Source organism: Thunnus maccoyii, chromosome 19 (genome assembly GCF_910596095.1).
Source record: "Thunnus maccoyii chromosome 19, fThuMac1.1, whole genome shotgun sequence".
Classification (NCBI taxonomy): domain Eukaryota; kingdom Metazoa; phylum Chordata; class Actinopteri; order Scombriformes; family Scombridae; genus Thunnus; species Thunnus maccoyii.
The window spans coordinates 6,690,562-6,707,402 of NC_056551.1; the positions used below are offsets into that span (position 1 = coordinate 6,690,562).

At 38.4% G+C, this 16,841-nt stretch overlaps 2 protein-coding genes across 2 annotated transcripts in view; one reads left to right on the top strand and one right to left on the bottom strand.

The window, feature by feature from the left end:
• Positions 1-3,298: 3,298 nt before the first annotated feature.
• gfi1b (growth factor independent 1B transcription repressor) lies at positions 3,299-8,047 on the bottom strand. Its single transcript, XM_042395648.1, has 8 exons — positions 7,971-8,047; positions 7,223-7,341; positions 6,706-6,806; positions 6,137-6,316; positions 5,805-6,034; positions 5,485-5,622; positions 4,434-4,599; positions 3,299-3,952 (listed from the first exon to the last, which is right to left on the bottom strand). Exons 3-8 carry the CDS (start codon positions 6,797-6,799, stop codon positions 3,774-3,776), a joined length of 987 nt encoding a protein of 328 aa, XP_042251582.1. The 5' UTR covers positions 6,800-6,806; positions 7,223-7,341; positions 7,971-8,047; the 3' UTR covers positions 3,299-3,773.
• A 2,708-nt stretch (positions 8,048-10,755) lies between these two features.
• tsc1b (TSC complex subunit 1b) overlaps positions 10,756-16,841 on the top strand; it is a 33,473-nt gene continuing 27,387 nt past the window's right edge. Inside the window, exon 1 of the mRNA XM_042394698.1 lies at positions 10,756-11,075. The gene's annotated coding sequence lies outside the window, so the exon portion shown is untranslated. The remainder of the gene's footprint in view (positions 11,076-16,841) is intronic.

Here is a 16,841-nt window from a genome sequence, read left to right on the forward strand (position 1 = left end):
AAAAAGCAACCACAGGAGATGTTGATCTACTGTATTTTTCCTCCTCATCGCTCTTGTACAACACTTTGTAGGCGTTGCCTTTTGTGTGCGTCATCACTTATTTGTGGGTGGGCAGGACGTGCTGGACCACAACACAGCGTCAGTGGCAATCAAACAGTATCACACCCCCCACACTGAGTGACAGCAGCGGACGTGAGCATGCGGCATCTTACTGTGTACAATCATGAGGAGGAAATCTGCTGACAGTTTATTTTTCTATTTGGACTATTGTATCTGTTTTTTTCTTTAAGTGATGGATCACTGGCATGACATTCAACCCCCACTCCAACGACAGCACAATTCTATAGCTGCCTTTTGCTTACAATTATGATTTGGGGGCATACCTTTCATTGATTTTTCTTCAATTTTTTATTAATTCAATATCTTTGTTCTGGCTCACTCCCAATAACAAAACATAGAATTGTTTTCAAGATTCTTTCTGTAGATTAAAGGTTATATCCTCAGTCACCATGTTGCATTCACTTTCTAATGCCAAATTTTGTTTCTCAACAATATTATTATTTTTATTATATATAATTTCTGTATTTATGTTTGTAGCTACATATTTTTTGGCCTGTTCCCTGTGCTGCTGTGACAGTTGAATGTTCCCTCCTATTAGGTATATTAAAGCTATTATCATATCTAATTCAATCTTGTAATAAAAGCCACATGTTCTCAGAAAGTCTCTATAAATCTCTGTTTGTGCTGTTGTTATATCTCTTATTTTATATTGTTTCCTTTTATAATGTTTAAATTAACCAGTTTCCACTCTTGGTCTCTAATCTTGTCTTTTTACATTTTTGCCCTGATTTGATGGAAAAGAAGCTAAAAGCAGTTTCCCAGCAGTAGCATGTAGCACCACGCTACTCTGTCAAACGCATTTGCATGAAGGAGAGGACAGTTTTTCTGATTCACAGACAAATCATTTTGCTGAATCTGCTGACTCACATTAAATGTTGAAACAGGAGGAACACAGAAAAAATCTGGGTCCTACAACTGTAAAAGTGATTTCTCTTTAGGTTTAAACCCCAAAACAGAGTCAGTTGGAGATACGAGGCGGGATGAAAGGCCTGTTTGGTCACAGGTATCGTAGAGCAGTAAATAATGACTCAGACTCATGTGACTTTCTCTTTGATCTCACAGTGAGAGTGGCTCTCCTTGGGAATCTCCCGCTCTGTCTTCCATGAATGTGTCATCGATGCCCTCGGGCAAGTTCAGCCATCCTGCCATCCTGCAATGTTTCCACAGTACTGGCCCTGGCTTATTTGCATAGAACAAATTTGCAAGACAAATTCGGCTGTGCTCCATCTCTGTGCCTGGTGTGTGTGTCTGTGAGATAAAGAGACAGGCAGAGCTGCATTTGGTTTGAAGTGTGTCCATTTTGAGAAATAGCACAAATGTTAAGTCTTGATTTTTTGAAAATGTGTTTGTTGGTCTTTGTTTAATGGAACAGATTTGGTAGTGTCTGTCTGTGTTTCCTGTCACTGTGTTTGTCACCACTGAGGCTGTTACTCCCACTGGTCAGGCAGCAACTTGCAGAAATTTCCTGGATATCTGCTACACTTAATATATATTATATAATATATACATTCAAATATAGCCTATATTTTTATGTTGTTGGCTCAATATACCTTTTCATGTAGTTGAAAAACCTTTGGAACCTTTTCCCCTGTCCGTTCTCAGGTGAAACTTTTATGAGAGCGGAACAGTTAGGAAGAAAATCAAGTAAATTTGCAACTTTCAGGTTACCACAACACCCCAGGCAACACAGATATGCAAATGAATAAGGGCTGGATATGATACTTTGCCTGTCATCCGTGAAAAAAGAAATTAAAAAAAATCAATATGACTCTACTGCATAAAGCTTTTCACACCTGTACACTTGTACGCTGAAGGAATGTTTCAGGTGCATGTGGACATGCGTGCTTTCTTCCTTTTCTCCCGTTTTTCCCCAGGCTACCCCCGCAGCACTGCCCCTCCCCTTTCAGGACCCATGTCCTGTTTGTTTAGTCCTACCCAAGATGATCCTCTGTCTCTCTCTCTCTCTCCTGTTGGTTACCTGTGCATGATTTTGATTTGCTCTGTGTCCTCACACCAGGATGCAGCAGCAGCAGCAGCAGGTTTAACTGTTATGCAGGATCACAACGGACCCTGTTGCCCTGGTAATATCAACAAATTTTGCATAAAGACCTCAGATTTGTTTGCCAGACAGTAAGCCTTCATGTCTGCTCTGTTCCCTGCAGACACTGATTTCTGCAGAAATCCCTCTGACATACATTGGACAACATAGGGGAATAAACTTTTGCACTTTTACTATCCCATCTGTCAACTTCTTGTTATGATATTGAACGATGTAAATCATTTTTAGATCCATATTAGGATCCATTAAGCTGTAAAAATGTGTTGTTGTCATGATGCTCAGCAGTTGATCTAAGTTCTTATATTTAAAAACCATATCTACAAACTCTGATGATGCTTCATCCAGCTCTTGTCAGATTTAACAAGGTCAGGTGATGATCTGATTTGCCTTGAGCAGCTTAACATCCTAACAGGTTTGGTGTTTGAGGAAGGTGTTTCGAGTCCTCGTTAGAGCTACCATTTGTTTGTTGAGGTAAATCCAACAGGCAGGCCGGGTGTGGTGACAGTTGACTAAGTAATCAATCCCTTTTCCACTGCCTCTTATTAATCCCTGTATCCCATTCGACTCAATGCACTGTAAAGGCCGAGCAGCTACACTGGATGTATGCAAGGGTGTGTGGCCACACATAGTTCATAACCTAACAGTTTGTGCAATTCTGATTTTCTACTGAGAGTTGGTTTTGCCTCTCCAGTAATATCGAGGGAGCTTCTGAGCATTAAATACAATGAAATATCTCACTCGACAACTGTTTAACTTTCCTTCATCTGCTTTCAGGAATGAATAGCTCACCGGCCTCGGATTTGCATGGTGTTCCTGTCTGCTATTTGAATGCATGATTACTCCATTACACACTATCTCAAGAGATTTTCACCTGACGGAGGCAGTCATGTTCTTGTTCTTATTCTACAACCTGCTCCAACAGGAAAGTGACTGAGAAAAACACACAGAAAGAGCCAAACTGGGAGAAAAAGTGTGTTTACAGTGCTCATCATGTCACCTTACTAGACAAACAGTACACGTGTGTTTTGCCCGGCAGGTACAAAGGATTGTATCTTGTATTTCACTCTGCATGTCTTTATTCTAACAGAACAGCCAAAGATTTTCTCATTCAGGTCACTCTTTATTTCAGCTGAAAACATTTATCACCTCACATACTGTACAGGCTTTATCCAATCTACATCGCTCAAGCACATTTTAAATAAATTAAAGGAAACTAAAAGTAACGCTCTTCTTATTTTTTTTTATAACAAAAGCCAAAAAACATATTTCAAATCTAAGTGACAGCACATCTCCCACTCATCCACATGTAAACACATCTTGAAATTACTTCCAATATATTAAGTAAACATATTTTAATTAATTACTTGATTTCTTCATACAGAAGATATTATTCTGAAGTTAAATCTCCTTCGAACTGAATTTGATTTCACAACTCCCTCATTCTTGTACATGTATCTGTAAAGGCCACCCAAAATATACCAGATCTACATAGTATGAATATTAGCTTATTTTTTTAATTTAAAAAAGAAAGTACATTTATAAACACTTGCTTCTGTTAAGTTTAGGAGTATTTTCCTATACATGTTGTTGTCCTTCACTTCATGCCGTGCTGACTCTCGTGGTGCCTGCGGAGATCCACCTTGCGCTGGAAGCCCTTAGAACAAACATCACATCCAAACGGTTTGAAGCCCGTGTGTTTCCTGCTGTGTGTGATCAGGTTGGAGCTCTGGCTGAACGCTTTGCCACACACTTGGCATTTGTGGGGTTTTTCACCTACAACATAAAACACACACAAACACCAGTGAGAAATCTATGTAATCAAATCTTGGATCATTTTTTAGTTATTTGTGTAAAAGAGTTGCCGTTTCCTTTCCGCTGCTTCTGGAAAATCAGGTTTGTCATCTGTTCCAAAAAGTGGCAGCGAGAGTGTTTACCATAAACCTTGTATTAATAACTATGGGGAATGAATCCTGCCATTGTTCAGATTTGTTAAACATTTATTGGCGACACATGGCGACTGCATATAGTTCCTTTTACAGAGCTGTGTGTGAAGCAGGAAAACCAGATATGCAAATCCACAGGATATTTGTTTAAGTTTCTTTTTCTGATTTATCAGCAGTTATATTACTCTTGGAAACAATTCCTGCATGCAGCACCTGGAAAGCAGATGATTACAGCAACAGGAGTAAGGGGCAGTTATAGTTTTTTTAGTATCATGAAAATATGGCCACGCAATGTAAAATAATCTACATACCAGTGTGAATGTACGTGTGTTTCTTCATATCAGACTTCTGGTGGAACCTCTTGCCGCAGTACTGGCAGGGGTAAGGCCTCGTGTCCGAGTGGATGAGCAAGTGTGTGGAGAGAGTGGAGGAGCGTTTAAATGACTTCCCACACATCTTGCACTCGAAGCTTTTTTCCTGATAAAAGACAAACACACAAAAAGTGTTACACAATCATCAACGGTTGACTATTATGTCAGAAAAGTTGAGCATCAAAGTTCCGTCTTGATCTCGAAAAACTAGTTGACAAAATAATTTCACCTCAAGGTCCATTTAGTAGCTATTCTGAAGCTTTTGATCATATTACATTACAACTATTAAGGCAACAACAATTAAGAAGTCCTTGAAGTGCTCAGAAAAAAATGGACATTTTAACATTTCAATTCTATGACAACTGGGCAAACTCTATCTGCTGAGGAGAACCATGTAATATGATCAAAAGCTCCAGAACAGTTACAAAATATACTTTGTAATAAGATTGTTTTGTTAGCATCAGAAAATGTTTTTAAAACCCATCCTGGGATTATTGACATCAACTGATCATTTAATTAACTTTGAGTACTATTCCAGCCCCGACCAGTGTCAGAACCTTGAACCAGTTGTTCTTTTTACTTAAATTTCATGACTTGACATGATAAGTTGGGTGTCCTGATGAGCATCCATTATAAGCTCATTAAGTTCAGATGCCTAATTCATACTGCACTCTACAGCATATGTTTCAGATGTTTGTCCTTGTACAATAACACACGTGATATTGGCTCCTACATTTACTCAAAAAAAAACATTACGGATTTATGTGGCATGTGAAGAACTGTTGGTCTGAAGGAGCTTTGACAAGACTGAAAAAATAACCCTGATGATGTCACAATGATGTCATCAGGGTTATCACAGTATGGGCTTGGACAAGACAAATTTTTAACAGAAAGCCTGCGTTGCAAATTAATTATTAAAGCACAGAAGTGCCCCTTTAAAATGAAGTAGCTCATAATGTTTTTAATTGTGCAGCATTTTTCACTGATATACCTGAGAGTGGACATTCATATGTTGCTCTAGACTGACGGCATGGCCGAACGTTTTTCTGCAGATGCTGCAGCCAAAAGGTCGCGTTCCACTGTGCGACCTCCTGACATGAACCTCCAGTCCGTGGGGCGTTGAGAACACCTAAAACAGAGTTTGTCCATCAATAGAAGCAAATGACAACGTGAAAAAACTCTAAAATACATTTTCATTTTGAAATCAAAATATTCTTGAAGTGGATATGCTGTAGTACGTATAAGAAGGTTAAAGTTATTTTAACCTTTAACTATAGGATGTATGGTGTGAGGCTAACATGTGGTGTGTACCTTGTCACAGGTGATACAGTGGTAGGTGTTGGAGGTGGGGGAGTAATGTGTGCTGCAGTCTAGAGGCTGCTGGCGCTGTGGACTGCGGCTGATGTGAGTGCCGTAGAGATTGCTGGCATGCTGTAACACCGTGGGGCTGAAACTCATCTGACGAAGCTCGAGGGAGGAGGGCACTGGCTCCCAGGCGTACGTTGGCTTGTAGTAAGGAGGGAATTCTGCCATTGGAGGTTCTGAAGGTGCACACATACAGGCACAAAAAAAATTCTGTGATTACAAGTTATACTGGAGACTATGCTGAAAAAAAGATGAGGATACTTGCAATGGCAGCTCACCAGTTAGGTAATATGGCTGTGTGGGAGCCACAGTGGGTCTGGTTGGCTCTGGGTGAACAGGCAAGGGGCATTCAAGCTTTGCCTCCTCGGTTTTAAATGTGCAGCTGTCTGGGGGGGAAAGCTGACCTTCTGACTGAGGCCTGTCTGGGGAGTCTGTGCTCTCAACCTCTGGTGGGACTTCTGCAAATCCACAACAAATAAAAGTGTGATTAAAGCAAAAGATGTGGCCCTGTGTGATTAAAATGAAAGTAAATATTCTATAAAAACAAAACCCTGAAGTACAATTCCTCTTGGAAAACATTTTGTTTAAATATAAAACATCTATTCAGTACCAACATCTGGCAAGTTCAACTGGAGAATGATATTTTAGTTAATATGTTAAAATTAAAGTTCATCAATAGTAGTAAAAGCTTATCCATTTTTTTGCGTAGAAATCGATATCCATTTACATTTTTCAAACTGGCCGCTCATCGTTATATAATGCAGTAATCGTGCTCTAAGTGGACAGCAGCGACATAAACTGTTGTTTCCCTCAAGAACATTTTCAGAAAACATTTTTATAGTCTTACCTGTATTTCTGAGGGCCTTCGGCTCCTCTTCATACGATCGGTGCACGTTATATGACGTGCATCTTTTGTTTTTCACCAGAAATGACCGGGGCATGTTGATCCTATACCACAAAGATTTTGTTAGCGACACAGTATCACTTAAAAATATTTTGGAATATAGTAGCCTATAGATGTCAATAAAACATAGATCGAGTCAAAATTGGACAAAACTGCTATTTCAAGCACAGAAATGTAAGATCTACCACTCTCGTTTACATCATTTCAGCCTTTAATTGCAGGCAGGTTACTCTGTTATAATTAAATTGATCATAAACTATTAAAGTCACGCGCTAATCGTTTAATAGAAATTATTTTTTCTTTTGTACTTGCTCAACATGCCAACAGTTAAAAAATAGTTTAATTAGCACATTTGAGATATTTTGATAGTTTCCATTAGCCCTTAAACAAGAAATAAAACTCGGTAAAAGTTTCCTTCTAGCTGGGTGAAGACTTTATTTAATATACAGCAGCTACTCACCGTTAACTTAACAGGTTCCCGTAGAAATGAAACGTGCAGTAATAATAATTTCCTTGTCCTTTGGAAGTCAATCAGCTCAGCTCGGCGGAGGGATGAAAGAGCGTCGCAAAAATCCTTTCCTAAAAGTCAGAAAAGCAAACCAGTGTAAAACCATCACACTTGTTGCTCTTTCTTTTCTCCCCTCCCTGATTTTCAATCAGATAATTTCGCAGGGGAATCTGACTGTGGTTTCAGCCAATGAAAAGGCCATGCTGCAGGTGGAAATTTGCGTAAAAAAACACAGGGGCCTTTGCTGTCCCTGGAACAGTTACACAAAACACCCAGTGCTCCAAGGAAAATAAATGTTAGGGAGAAAAGCTAAAGTGTAAGTTAATAAATATAATTTTCATGCAGAGTGGTTTAGTAATGCGTCAGTGCCTTAAACGGATGATAATAATTTTTTATCCAACTGCGTGTTTGCGCTGTTCCTAGAAAGATATTTAAGCATTAAAATATTCAATTTAAAAATAAAAAACAGAAAGAAAAGTTAGAATTTTAACCCCCCAAAAATCCGACTAAATATTTCCACTTCTCAATGTTTGATTTACAGGATTTACTTGAAGTAATGCTGCGTGTGACTGTGTTGTGTGCAGGATTTAAGTGTCCAAAAGATCATATGAGGCTGTAGCACCTCCAAAGACACACACACCAAACCAGTCTGGAAGATTATTAGTGTTGACTCTGTTCTTCTGTGTTCATTGAAGCATACCAATATTTATCACGACAGATTTCTTCACAGGATGCTTTGGTGTCATACATGTAGCCTACCGAAAGGCAAGATAGCTGGTGATATGACAAAATTAGACAATTTAAAAAATAAGATTTGTGAAAGGGTTTTTAAAGAGGTATGTCAACTTGTCAAATCATGTTAAAAACATTAAGTTGAAGACTTTCATGGGGGAAAGAAACACTACGAGGAGGAGGAGGAGAGGATTTACATGTGGGAAGAAGTGCAAGCGCGACACCTTGTGGACAGTGTTTATATCTATCTTGACTCTTGAGACTTGAATTGGTTTGTTTAAGACTTCAGATTTTACTTGGACGTTGATGAAAGAAATATATTTATGATATTAAATAAATACAATTTTTGTACCATTTTAAGAGACAAAAATCAAATTAAGTCATCAGACTTTCCACATGGAGATATAAACATCAATCACCTTGTAAACGTGGTTTGATAATGCAGTAGCTCAGTCATGTACAGTCAGTGTCACTTATGGGTGCCTATTAATCTAACACTGGCTGGGAGGGCGTTTCTTGATATGTTTCTGCAGCCTAAATATATAGAATTCACTTATAGATGTAAACATTACTGATGTAAACCAACCTTCAACTACAACAGACAGCAATGTTAGTCCAAGTATTAAAAGATCTCTCAGTAAGTGCCAAAAGGTTGAGTGACTATTCACACTATTAAAATTTAACTTAAACCTGTTTTTAGCTTTTTAAATCATGTTATGTAATGTGTGTTTACTGCCTGCATTACATATGTACTTTATTTTATATATGTATTATGTACTCATTTACCCAAATGATAAGGTCCTGATAAAGCTTCAACTCTTCAGGAAATAACTTAATTTTATCAAAACATGTATTAGTTGTATTATTATATGCTATACTATGCTATGCTATGCTATGCTATGCTATGCTATGCTATGCTATGCTATGCTATATGATATGATATGATATGATATGATATGATATGATATGATAACTCTAGCTTAGATGGAGTTGATTTTGTCTAAAATGAGGCCAGTATACAGTAAGGGTTGAGGGCCTCTGAAACTTCACCATGCGTGATCACTCTGCCTTCACCTTTTTATTATTCTGTTATGTTTGTGACTCTATTTGCTGTTGTTATCTGTATTTTAATGATAAGTGTGGCTGTAAAAGAGCATGTATGCTTAGCCAACTTACCCTGAAATTATTACGGTTAAATAACTGAAATTTACACACAAGAATGGGATACAAAAGAGAAGTCAAGTCAAGTCAATTTTATTTGTATAGCTCAAAATCACAAATCAAAAAATTGCCTCAGGGGGAGAAAAGTCCATAACACCTTTAAAATATTCACCATGACTGTAAAGTTAAAGCACTGAACATAAGATTGATGGCAACATGGAGATGTGTATCATCTGCATAGGAGTGAAATTTATATTGAGGCATGAGAAAATAGATACAGAAAAGTAGTGGGCCGAGTAAAGCGCCTTGAGAGATACCATGCCTTCGGTAACTTATTATTATTTGGCAAGACAATCTATAACATATTTGTATAAGCTGTACATAATTTTTACTTTTATACTGTAAATACTGCATATTAACTTATTGTTCACACTGTAGGCCCACATAAACCAACTGTCTATTTTTTAATTTTTTTTTATTTCAGAGCAACACCAAAGCAACTTCAATGTAACACATTAAAGTGAACTTTTAATCACCTTTAACTTGCTGTACTGTTAGTCCTGTTTTCTTCACCTGCTGTTGATCTTGTACGTAAAGCTTTCTGCAGGATTTGAGCCAAAACAAAAATCATTCAGTAACACTGTTAGGCCAGCAGCTTAATCAGAATAATTTTGATAGAGAGAGGCACATTTTGCCAATGGCAAAGATGCAAAGTCATTACATGCTGTAGCATTTGTAATGAGTGTATGGAAGCCCATGCGAGGAAAACAGGACAAACAAACAAACAAAAAAAGATGAAATGTTAGAAATGGCAAAAATAAAAATCAAGAGTCTGATTTAGCCTCGTAAAAAAAGTATTACTTCAACATTTTGTCTTACTAAGTGCTGTACGGATTAAGATGCCAACAGGGACCTTTGTTGCATGTCATTCCCCTCTTCTCTCCCCTCATTTTCCCCTAATCTCTCTACTGTAATAATCCCCAATAAAATGCCCCGACAAAAAGTCAAAATTTAGATTCAGTATTATATGATTTGTTATCATCTTATCTGCACTGTTCACTTTATAACCATGCTTACTCCTCTAACATTTTGCTCTTATCAGTAGTTATGTATTTTGTATATTTTGCACAACTGCTATTTAAATACTGTCGTCAGCGTATCTACTGTTCACTTTACAAGCATGTTTAGACTTTTGCTCTTATTAATAGTTTTGTTTTTCATTGTTTTTTCCATTCATAGATATAGACATAGATTTTGTGAATAATAGTTTAGCTTTTATAATTTCTTGTACTTGTGCACTGCCTGGGAGTTTGACTCAACAACATTTCACTGTATGTACTTGTATGCATATATGACAAATAAAAATGTTTTGATATCTTGATTTTTACTTAGAAAGTGACATTTTATGTAGAATATTACTTTTATTTTGACTTTAGTGTTGACTTTTGTTTTGACTTACCATGAGTATTTTTATTTTTCATCATGTTACTTTTCTTTTCCTGGCAGATATAAACTTCCATACATATTGATCTCTTAAATACCTGGTTAAAAAAAACAAGAATCTGCGCGTGCGCTCTGTACATGTGGGTCACGCGAAACCGCATTACACGCACTCCATCCCTCCACCAATCATCAGCTGGGACAAACACTCTTCAGCTTCCCAGCAGAAAGCCACGACTTGTGCGGACTACGGATGAAAACGCGACCTCTAAATCAATAGACAATTCCACAAACTTTATTTTAGATGTTGTGCAGAGTGAATGAGTCGTAAAAGCTGCGGTTGCGACTTGCGGGGAGCGCTAACTTGCGGGATTAGTTTGCATGCAGCCTGACAGCGGAGGCTGACTGCGGTGGGATGGGCTGTGAGGTGTTCAAGATGGCGGCGCCCTGTGGAGTGCAGCTACTCTAACAGGTAAACAGGTCCTATTATTGACATCTTCTGTGTTTCTCTTACAGCGAAGCTCAACGCACATGACTTGTTTGACTAAACACTCGCTGTATGGCTCGCTCCCCCGCCGATTAAACGCTGCTGACAGGCGGGATGAATCCCCGGGGCGAGTGCGGGTCGCTGCTGCCAGCTAGCGTTAGCTGTGGCCGCCGGGACCGACCTGTTCCCGCACGGACCCGCAGATGGTTCATTGCATGTTCATGATTTCATCATCATTTTATCTGCGTTTTCTGTGGGGTTGCAGGCGGTGTCCGGTTTACCAGAGAAAAGGTGCCTACATATTTGTATAATCGGATAAAGTACACCCAACCCTGCCCATTGTTCTCTGCGAGTTGTTTACGACACACACACACCGCAGCTGTCTCTCTGTGTGCATGTCAGTATAACACAATAACATCACGGCCTGTTTGCATTTGAAGCCTCTTGTTTGATGCACCTCAGTGCAACATATCCTGCAGCTTTCTGCATCTTTCTTGCTTTTCTCTTTCAGCTGCAGTCACACTTGAATACAGCTTAAAGGGTATGTTCACAATCTTTCAGTTCTGTCCTAAACCAACAGTCAGGTGAGCACTGACACATGTTTATCTTGCTATAATCATTCCTCCTGTTCATACTGACCATTAGAAGATCCCTTCATAATGCTCTTACAGTGTAAGTGATGGGGGACAAAATCCACAGGCCTTCTGTGCCAAAATGTATTTAAAAGTTTATGTGAAGCGAATATGAAGCTTCAGATGTCCAAGTAAGTCAAATCAAGTAGATATCTTTAAACATTACAGTCTTTTTATTGCCAAAGTCCCCCTTTTTGTTACTATACTCTCACTGCAGCTCAACAGGGAAACACTGTCCGAGGAACACAAAGAGAGAATTTGATGCTAAAAAGACTGTAAATGTATGTAAATATGACTAACTGAGACTGCTGAAGCCTCATATATGCTCCAGATCAACTTTTAAATGCATTTTTGCACAAAATGACTGTGTGGACACACTGTGGATTTTGGCCCCCATCACTTACATTGAAAGCACATTAGAAGGTGATATTTTAATAACCAGTATTAACAGGAGGAATGATTACAGCAAGGAAAACCTCTTTCACTGTTCATATGGACACCTGACTGTTGTTTTAAGACAGGCTTGAAAAAATGTGAACCTATCCTTTAACTGATTTTTCACCCTATGATCATATCTATTATAATATCCTTTTATCATGAGTTCATTCACCAGTCATCACTCAGGCTCTCCTGCCAACATTGAGACAAAATGGGTCACTAGTTTGACAGTCTCTGACCTCCTCGACCTCCTCTGTCACATTGTGCTGGACTCACTGCCTTCCCTGTCACCATGTCTAATGTCTCTTTGTCACTTTGCCTAATCCATGCAAACTCCAGCATCTTAGAGCCAGGACCATGGCCAGAATATGAATAATAGAGCCTTTGAAACGTTTCAATTATTTGGAATTGTCATATTCTATTTATTAAGCTATATTTTTTTTGTTGTAAATTTTACTTTCCAAAGATGGCTTCAAAGCCTTTTCCACACTGGCAGGAATACAATTAGGGGAAATATTGAAAGTAATGTAGTGATTTGAATCCAGTACTGAAACTTAGCCATCAAATCAACACTAGAATAGAAAAACTTATCCAGCCCTGACTGTTAATAGTTTTTTTTTAGTATTTTGCTATGACAGGCGTTATTTTTTGACAGGTTATTTGTTTTGTCATGAATCATGATCCACAATTTTGTGAATCACTTCTTTCCAAATGATTACTGAAACTCTTGAGACTGCCGCATGATAAATGACAATTTGATTTGCCATTACCGCGTTAGCCTAATGCGATAAATATCAACTAAGCAACATGACATGATTTTAACTGGTGATAAATATCAGAGGAGACCTTCCTCTGTTTACTGTGATATCATTTTTCTTGCATATTACCCATACCTGCTCTGCAGCTTCTCATCAGGCGTGCAGCTATTAGATGCGTAGAATTAATCATATTTGAGTTTTTGTGTATATTTGATCAACGGTTTATGTAATAGCTCTTGTTTGGCTATTGTCTCTGGATACACTTAATTATTTATCTGTATCCTCATTTTATCAAGTTACTTTGAAGCCTAAATATATGTGTGGACTGATAAGCTAATCTACAGAAAAATAACTGCCAATAATGGTTCTGTTATCTATAATCAAATTTATTAATCGTTTATGTCCTTTTATCAAGTAAATGCCAAATATTTTCTGGTTCCAGCTTCTCAAATGTGAGGATTTGCTGCTTTTCTCTGTTTTATATCATCGTAAACTGAATATCTTTGGACTGTCAAAACAAGCAACTGCAAGATGTTGCATCGAGGGGAAAAAGTGATGGGCATTATTCCTTTATTTTTGGACATTTAAGAGTAATCAATAATGAACATAATGTTTTAGTTATTATATCCCTGTTTCCTTGCATCTGTCTGCTAAATGTACAGGGCAGTTGGGTTGATGAAAATCCTTTCTTCAAAATGAACCAAGCAGGCTGTTTTGTCTGTTTTTATGAAACAGCTTTTTAAAATATTCATGCAGGGAGAAAAGGAGACTGTTGCTAACAGCTTGCGCACAGCCAAATGTAATTTTCAGTGTGTACATGGAAGTGCTCGGGCTGCATAAAGGTTCTTTGTGTCCTCCTGAGCGTTCCCAAGCTGCCTGAGATCACACCGAGGGTGGTTCGTGTTTATGCCACTGACCTGTCCCTGCAAGACGTGCGCTTGGACGGTGAAAAAAACAGCCACGTTTGAATCCACTGTCCACACCCTGACTCTCAACCTCATGACTGAGCAGTTAATTAATAACAGAGAGACAATTGCACTGTGACTTTTTATGAACAGGAACTTCTACGAGCATTTTATCATCTTGTTCTGATTTGTTATGAATGAGAGAGGCTCGAGGAGACTAATACTGTCATGTTTCTTCCCAGAGGGCAATGCTTTTATCTAACATATAAGATAAAATACACTGGATATTGATTCATTTCTTCTTGTCTCACTCTCCACTCATCCACATAGCTCCTGTTATCTTGCTTTTGCTAGCATGTGACTATTTTTGAAAGATTCAATATTCTGCAGTAATGGGATAGTTTATAGCCTGTAAATGCATAAAAAACAACCAATTTTGGTCATATTAGGATTCTAATTGTCTTTTAGCGCTCTTAGTGATGTGGCTTCAGTGTTGAAATGAGATCTGAAGAGCTGATGAGATCTCTGCTGCTGATTCATTACTAAGCTGCTGGCTGCAGACACTCCGGCTATAATGACTTGCCTATCAGGATTATTTATGCCCGTTTTCCAAATGGAGATTTGTAAGGCTCCTCTGGCCTCTTTAACTTTGAATGACTGACTCAGGGTCCAGCCTAAATGTATTATAGACAACTTAAATAGACCAAAAACCTGAAACAGTAAACGGGTTAGGCCACATTGTGTTTTTGTTAAAGCAAAGTTCTGCAAATGTTAAATATAGCTCCTCATCCTGGTGCCTAGGATCAGATTCTCTCTGGCAGGGTCAAATAAGATGCAGGTCATACATTTGGTTTCCATCACACTGTCTTAATTACTTCTTGGATTACTACTGAACTTCTCTTGCTTCGTGCTACATTGTGTAAGCGTGGCAGCCATGGTTTATGTTTGTTTGTGAGGTTGTGTATAGTTCATTTATAATCTCAACTCCTGTGAACTGAGCCCCAGGATTGCTGGAAGTGAATGAGTAACATTTAGGCTAGTTAAATCTCAGCTAGTCAAGTGTGGATGTGGTAATGATATGTTGCATTGTCAATGGGGAAAATGATCAATGCCTGCTGAGTTTGTACTTTCCTGAAAAGAGATCATTCATGTTCACATTTTGACACGTCAAAGTAGGAAAAGCACACGTGTAAATAATACAGTTTAATGATGGCTGAGTTCCATTTAGCTGCTTCAGTTTCAGGCTCCTGGTATTGTGCATGCTGGCTCACTGTCACACTGTCATGGTTTACTGGGTCAGTTGAATAGAACAGAGCCATCGTTAATGTTATTAGTTACAGCTGCTGTGAAAAAGGCCTATACTCATTAAAAATTAACTTAATTAAGAATGAACTTCCCCATAGCACAACTTTTGACAATTGTGACATTTTAAAACATGGCTTGAATTAACATTGTCATTTGACAAAATATTCATAAAGTGGCCATAATCAATATTTTTAATAATAATGAATCAAATGACAATGTGTAATGAGACAGTGAATAAAACCCGTATAGCAAATTTAAGCTAATTTTTTTTGTTTTATGGCCTACAACTGAACTCTTTTGGTTCACTCTCACTACTCTCAAAGTATCGTTTTTGGCCACAAAGCAACTGTTTTCAGAGAACAAGCTCTAAAAACCCACTGTACACTACCTGCTCAGCACCAAATGGCAAATAGACACAGTTAGCTGTAGACTAACTGGTGAACATAGTGGAGCATCTAGCAGTAAGAGCCAGATATTTCCCTCAGGAGTTTGTAGAGACCAAAAACAGTTAAAATGGGAGTGAACATTTGACTTACAGTCATCAGGTGGAAAGAAACACGACCCCAAATGGATGATAATGTTGGATAAACAGCTGGATGTGCTACTTAATAGTATAGTGAAATATCCCCAACAGACAACTGCATAGTATCCATGAAAACAGGTCATGCAAACTATAGCAAAACAGGGCAATTCAGTTCGAATATGTGGTGGGTTTATTGAGAATTCAACCCTTCTCTAGAAAAGTATTTACAGTTAACGTTTTGTTTTTTTTCTTCCCCAAGTTATGACCCGTCTTACTCTCCCTCTGATTGGCTTACCCTGATATTCTTACCCTAACCAATCTCACTCCTCATGCCTAAATCTAACCAACCCAACCAACAAAGGTAACAAGTGCAAGCCAGTCAGAGGAAGAGTAGGGTGGGTCGTGACTATGGCATTCTGGGAAGAAAAAATATCGCTTACAGTAACTGTCTTTGTTGAAGCTTTAGACAAAAGATGAAGAAATAAAAGAAAAACTAAATTGGTTGAGTTGACAACTTATTTCCACTGCCCCCAAGTGGCCAAAAAAACAGTTATTGCAGGTTTAACTCAGAGTGTAACTAGACAAAAAAAATTAAAACATGGTAAAATACCAAAATTCTCTATCAGGCAATAAATAATTGTAGTAAATATACAGTATTTTTCATGGACACAAGTCACTGAGTTCATTTCAGCCAAACACATTCATCTGTCAAGATGTTTTAACAATAAATCCCTAAACACAAGTCTTACTTTTAATGATTTTTTTCAGGTGTCTGTTCAGTTAACAAGTCAGTCGCTAGCTATCCTTTGCTGCCAGTTTACGCTATGACGACCAACACACAGCTTGCAGTTACTGTGCACTCAGATGCATGCATTCACACCTGGAAGCTGCCTAGAACAACCTCAGACCCTGTCGGCCACTGAGCAGTTGCACTGTAGCAGATGGGGATTTAAAGGATAAGGCTGGCGATTTGCTATATTTTTCTTATTGTCAGCAAATTTCACGTGCAGAGCCAAACCATCAATGAACTCATCCTACTTACAAGTATTGTGTGTGTGCATCCAAAGCCTGATATCTTATTCCACTGTGCCATAGACCTCTGCTGTTGTCCAAAAACGATTAAAAACCTATCAATGAGCCGCACTGCTGCACTGGGTGACATATTCCTCTCGCTGTGAAGACTACGGTTA